This window comes from Galeopterus variegatus, unplaced genomic scaffold (assembly GCF_000696425.1).
Source record: "Galeopterus variegatus unplaced genomic scaffold, G_variegatus-3.0.2 Scaffold11385, whole genome shotgun sequence".
Lineage (NCBI taxonomy): Eukaryota > Metazoa > Chordata > Mammalia > Dermoptera > Cynocephalidae > Galeopterus > Galeopterus variegatus.
Window position 1 is genome coordinate 41,974 of NW_007737496.1, and position 6,496 is coordinate 48,469.

The window sequence follows — 6,496 nt, forward strand, 5'->3', positions numbered from 1 at the left end:
CTTACGATTCTGGGATAGCTGTATCTGGTGTGGGCCTCAGGCTGCTTCTACTCACGGTGGATAACGGCAGGCAGCTGGTGGGTACAAGCAGATCATAAGACGAGAGGGAGAAAGAGAAACAGGGAGAGAGAGGGAAGGGAAGGGGATGGGCCAGGGTCTTTTAAATAACCAGCACTCACAGGAACTAATAGAGTGAAAACTCACTCACCACTACCCCCAGGGCATTAATCTATTCATGAGGGATCTGCCTCCATAACCCAAACTGCTCCCAGCACTGCCAAGTTGGGATCAGATTTTGACATGAGCTTTGGGGGACAACACATCCAAGCTCTATTAGTGGCTAATGCTGTTTCCCAAGACTGTGTTTCTAGGTTAGTGTGCAGGTAGGACATGAGCATAGTTAAGACTGTCCCTGAAATCTGCTTGGTGGTTTGTCCATGTGGCCTTGTTCTGTGCTAGGCAGAATGATGTAATTTCACAGATCGTGGGCATGCACAGAGACCTGGTGTAGCTGTGGTGCCAGGCCAGGAGTGGGGGCCATGCCACTCCCCAAGGCACACCCTGTGCTGTCCGGCTCCTCAGCTGAACAGACAGACCCAGCAGTTACTCTTATTTTTAAAGTACTTAGCCTGGTGGAATAGCCAGTGAATACTAGTTCTGGCCTTGGCCTGTCTAACTTTGAGCCTTTGTGGGTGCTGCTGTTTGCAGACTTCTCGAGTTGCAGATGTGGCATGCCATTGCCTTGGGGGTTGATCTCGTAGGTTCTCACGTTGACACTGTCCTTTTTCACAGCTAGAGAATCTTCAGGCGTCATATGAAGACCTGAAGGCTCAGTCACAGGAAGAGATCATGCACCTCTGGTCCCAGCTTGATTCTACGAGAACCAACAGACAGGAACTGAATGGTGAGAAATTTTATGTGGAAAATTCACATCCTCAAAAGCTGAAGCTGTGTTTTTAATTGTTGAAACTCCTAACTAGAATTTAACAATTGTAGTAAGCATAAAATAGTAATTTTGTAGTCTTACTTATTTTTTAATCTTGAAGATTGATGTGTATAGTTTTAAGGTGGAAACTTGTTGTTGGGATGCACGTTAATATGAGGTATTTTTCAAGTGTAAGATGGCTAAAGTTTACCCGTGGTGCTTAACTGTTAGCTAGGAACTGTGGTTGAGTGCTATGGCAGTGCAGTGCTCCGCTGGCATCGGGGGTCCCAGGACAGTACTTCCCCACACTCTGCCCCACGAGCTCACCTAACAGTGGGGGTTGTCAGGCACCTGCGACCACTTTGGCTGAGGGCAGCTTCACTCCAGGTCCCCCCTTACAGCTGAGCTCCTCTGGAGACCCTGAGTCTTGGCCCCCACCCCCATGTCAGAAAGGTCTCTGCTCAGAAGTGAGGACGTGGCCATTGAGGGTGGGCGGAGCCACTGTTGCCTGTGGGCTGGACATGGCCAAGCCTGGTTCAGACCACATCATCCAGGACACAGGAGATGAAAATACACCTGGTGTTTATCTACAGACCGAGCCTTTTAAACCTCCTGGTTGTCTCTGAGGATGAATGTGATTTGGAACAAAGAGCGGTTCCCAGCAAGAACTGGAAACAGTGCCATCTGTCCTGTGGTGGCGAATGAAGCCCGGTCTCCACCCTTTAGCCAAATCCGTCTGTTGCCAGGCATGGTAGCGAGCTTGTCAGGTGTCTTTTCCTGGGGTCTGTCTGTCACTGGAGGCTGGAGGAGTTGATGGGGCCACAGGTGGAGCGGCTTTCTCTCTGGCTCTGGCACATTATGCCACGAGTCTTCGTCCTGGGTCTGAGGACCCATACTGAGAGCTTTGATTTAGATCTCTGGGGTAGTAGTCTCCAGCTCAAGTCCATGTTGTTAGGTATTAATTACTGTAAAGCAGATGGCAGCATCCTCTTCACCACAGTAGTGATGCTGACAAGTTTTCTTATGGCCTGTGATGCTTTTCTGTTGCTACATAACAAATTATCATAGACTTGGCGTCCTAAAACAACACACAGTTATTAACTCACAATAAGTCTGAGATGGCATGGCCGGGCTCTCAGCCCAGGGTCTCCCACGGCCGAGATCCAGGTGTTGCTGGCTGTGTGCTAACCTGAATCCACTGCCGGGCGCATCCAGGCTGCGGCAGACTCCAGTTGCTCATGGCTGTAGGGACGACCTCCTGTGTCCTTGCTGGCTGTTGGCTGGGGCCACGCTGCCGACCGTAGCAAGCACTGCTCTTGCTCCCAGCTTCTCTGGCCCTCATACCATCAGCTGGAGAAAGCTCTGCTCTTCAGGGGCTCGTGAGATGTGAGTTCGGCTGTGGCAGGGTCCCTTGTCCCACTCACAGCTCCTGGGGTGGGTCCTTTTCAGATTCTGCCCCACACACCACAGGGCTCACCCATCTCTTGGTTTTTGGTGTTTAATTTTAAGATGATTGCATAATTTCATCCTATTAAAGAGCTACAGAAGCAGCTTCTGCCTCGAGCATCTCACGTGGAAGAGTTGGAATACGTAAAGCAAGACTTTGTGCAGCAGTCGCAGCGAGAGAGAACTGAGCATGAGTCTGAACTGAAGCAACTGAGGATTTATTTTGAAAAGAAAAGGGATGCTGAAAAAACTTACCAAGAAGACCTGACTCTGTTACAGCAACGGCTGCAGGAGGTGAAGGAAGATTCTCTTCTGAAATCTGAGGAAATCAGGTAAATAAAAGTTTTCATCTTAAATATGTTTTTAAAACAGGAACCTTGCACTGAATTCAGATCTGGATTTGTGTGTGATTTCATGCCCCTGAAGACCAGTAGCCTTTTTTGTTTTAGAAACACATTTTGTGGTTGGGACTCAAGACAAGATGATGTTTACACTAGAACCTGAGTCTCTGATCTGCGTGTTTCTGTGCAGCCCCTGCACAGGGGCTGTGGCACAGTTGTCTGGGTGGGTCTCTCCTTCTGTGCCGTCACGTGGGCTGAGGCAAGTGCAAACATGGCCTTGGCCCTGGCCCTGCATCATCCTGTCCTAGGCACAGAGCGGAGCGCAGGTGGGAATGTGTGGAGTTCTAACATTGTGCTTTCTCTCTTAGTTCATCCTGTATGTTTTCAGAAGAGACATCTGAAAAAGAAGTAAAACACCACCTTGATCAACTTGACCTTCGGCTTGAGCAACCTAAGGTAGTAAGCCAATTTTTTTTTTTTTTCGGTGTTGCTCCCGCGCCTCGCTCAGCCAGTGAGCGGGAGCCGGTCTGTATGTGGGATCCGAACCCTCGGACGGGAGCGCCGCCGCGCTTCCCAAGCGGTGCACTATCCAGTACGCCACTGGGCCGGCCCCCAATTTTTTTGTTTTTGTTTTTAATCACTGAGGAAAGGTTTAATTTTATTGATCTGTAATTTAGAAGTGGGCTTTCATGTTATAAAATCAGAATTTCCATCCTTTTCACTAATGCCTTCCCTGACACTTAGAGCAGAGGGAAGCTTGCTGCTGTACCGCCTGAGTTCCTTGGTGATGTCACACATGGAATAGCAGTCCGTCTGTGTGTTGTTTTTTTTTTTTGTCCTTTTTTGAGACCGGCAGCACCGCGCTCAGCCAGTGAGCGCTGTGAGTGCACCGGTCATCCCTATATAGGATCCGAACCTGTGCTGGGAGCGCCACTGCGCTCCCAGCGCCGCACTCTCCCAAGTGCGCCATGGGCTTGGCCCTGTGTGTTTTTTGATCACGGGCATAAGTCAGGAAGGAGAAGGATGGCCTGGAGAGGGGGTGCCTGTTCCTCAGTTCTGTGATGCTTGAAGCCCCCAAGGTCAGCAAGGCCTCCTGCTCCCGTACTGTGGTTGTCAGACTTGACTTTCTGGCAGGTTGAAGGATGTGAAACTGTTCTGCTTTGAGTTACCTGCCGAGTATCTTTTCACTGGCCCTTGTTTCTTCTTCCTTGAACTGCTCCGTGCTACTGATTTCTGTCATTTTTAATCTCTGGGGACAGTGCTATCTGAACAGAACTTCCAGGGATGATGAATGTTGGGATCCGTGCAGCCAGCATGGTGGCTGCCAGTGCGGTGGCTGCCAGCGTAGTAGCTGCCATTGCTTTCCGTGGCTGTGACCACACATGTGGTCTGCCTCATGTGAGCACCAACTTTTGGTCTAAATGGCTACTGTTCTTGGTGATTTAAGTTTTGTCTTAGTCAGTTCAGGTCTGCCAAAACAGAGCACCACAGACTGGATAGCTTAAACAGAAATTCACTCTTTCACAGTCCTGGAGGCTGAAAGTCCAGGATTGGGGCTGGTTCCTCCTGAGGCCTTTCTCCTTGCCTGTAGATGGCGTCCTCTCCCTGTGTCCTCTCATGGTCGTCTCTCTGTGTCTTGACCTCCTCCTCTTATAGGGACACCAGGCTGATTGGATCAGGTTCTACTCTAAAAATGTCACTTTAACTTAATCACCTCTTTAGATCTTCCATCTCCACATTTAGGCACATTTTGAGGTCCTGGGGGTTAGGGCTTCAACACAGGGATTTTGGGGGACACAACTCAGCCCATCCCAGGTGACCTCAGCTCCCCATGGCCCATGTGCTCTCCCGTCAGCCCAGCGTGGAGTGTGATGTGCTTCCCACCTGCTCCCCTCACCACGATTGCTCAGGTCCCTGTGCCTGGCAGGTGTGATGGTGATGCAGCAGGCCCTCATCTTTGCCTCTGGCTTCCCTAGTGCCCAGCACAGCTGTGCCTCTGGTCAGCGTGTGGTCTTTTCCTCTGAACGCTGTGGTGCTCCCCCGTCCTGTCTTGCCCTCTGGGTCTCCTGCTCATGGTCCTCCTGGAGTCTCCCGGCACTCTTATTCCCAGGGTCCCTCGCTCCGGCTGGCCCTGCATCCACGTTGCGTGGAGCAGGTGTGTGCGTATCAGTGTTTCCTCAACACTTTGCTGCAGCCCTTCCCTTCACAGAGTGCCGAGGGCGGGTGGTGACGCTGTTCGTGTCCCCACACATCTGAGCTGGCTTTGCTCGCGCGCATTGGTTGAAGGTGGTTCTCTGTCGTCTCTCACCCGGTGCTGTCAGAGGGCTGTCCCCCTGCCCGCGTGATTCTCACTCCACGTGCCGCCTGGCCTCCTGTGGACTCTTAATCCCGCAGCAGCGTCAGATGTTGCAGTCTCTGGCTTTGCACCTTTTGTGCTGGGAACACAGTGGCCTGGACTCTCAGACTCTTCCTTCCCTTTTGGGAAGTCTTCTGTTGTTTACTTGGGTCGTTTATTCTCCTCCATTCTTCCTCCCTTTGCACTCCTGTGAGACCCGTGCTTGGCCTCCAGAGTGAACTCACTGATTTTCTTAAGGATTTCTCTCTCATCTTTCTCTTTGTTCTGTTTTCTGGGTGGAAAATTTCCTCTTCTCCCTCCCCCAATTCCTCAGCTAAGTTTCTTATTTTTATTATCACTTTTAACTGGGGGCCTTGCTTTCTTGTTCTGTGTTTGTTTGGTTTTTTCATGTCTTCCTGTTCCAGTTTCATGGATGCAATGCTTTTGCTCACCTCTCTGAAGACAGCTCTTAGTGTTTGGAGGTTTCTTTTGCCTCTTATATTGCCTGCTGTCTATCTGTCTGGGTCTCTGTGTTTGGCATTGAAGGTGGGTGTTCCCTGCCCAGGTTGGTGACCCGTGGCTGTGTGCCTTCACATTAGGTGTGAAGCCCCATTTAGTCTTGGGGAGATCTTTGTTTCAACCGTGGAGCCAGCTGTACTGGGGGTGCCGCTGGGGGTTCCTGCCAGCCACTGGCCTCCGCCATGCGCTACATCCCCAGGTCCATGCTGGGAAAGAGTGCGGCACCCATCTTCCGCTTTCTCTCAAGCCCACCTGTGTCCCTGTTGCTGGCCTTCCTGGGTGTCTGTAGAGCCTGTGCTCTGCTGGTGGTCCTTGCGCTCTGCAGGCCTGGGAATGGTAGCCCTGTGCCTCTGTCTTCCAGCAGCAAGCGAACATGGCCTTGTTGAGTGCCTCTCGCTATTTCTGAGCCTCACAGGTTTATACGTTAAATTTTTCCATGTCAGTTTTGTGATACTACAGGAAGGAGAGGCGACAAGAATGATGGATTGTATGTGTTTCATCAGAAGTTCTGTGTGTGTGTTTAAAGTTGTGACAGGCCACACTGCCCTCCCCACAGCTGGCCCACTGGTGTGCCCCTCAGCTGGGTGTGGAGTCCCCGTGGCCACTGCTGGGTCCTGCCAGGGTCTGTGTGCCTTGGTTGACTGGGGGTCCACATCTCGTTTCACTTTCGTTTCCTTGATTATGAGGTTGAGAATCTTTTCACTTATTTATTGATCATCATTTCTGTTCTGTGATTTGCTTCCTGCATCTTTGCCCACTTTGCTGTGATGTTATCTGTCCCTTTTCTCTTTGGTCTGCGTGGTCTGCACACGGTTCATCCCTGGATCATTAGACTGGCCAGCCCTCCTGGGATCTGGTGTGGCTTCCGTGCCATCTTCCCTGGTCCTGGGCTCCTAGTCCCCGTTCTCAGAGAGGAAAAGTCTTTTCCTA

General features: G+C 51.0%; 1 protein-coding gene across 1 annotated transcript in view; it reads left to right on the forward strand.

Moving 5' to 3' along the window:
- Positions 1-5,902, forward strand: part of LOC103610600 (pericentrin-like) — a gene marked incomplete at both ends in the record, with an annotated part of 46,631 nt that extends 40,729 nt beyond the window's left edge. Inside the window, 4 exons of the mRNA XM_008594736.1 lie at positions 793-904; positions 2,463-2,703; positions 3,081-3,168; positions 5,734-5,902. Of these exons, the coding sequence (XP_008592958.1) occupies positions 793-904; positions 2,463-2,703; positions 3,081-3,168; positions 5,734-5,902 (610 nt within the window). The remainder of the gene's footprint in view (positions 1-792; positions 905-2,462; positions 2,704-3,080; positions 3,169-5,733) is intronic.
- Positions 5,903-6,496: the final 594 nt, after the last annotated feature.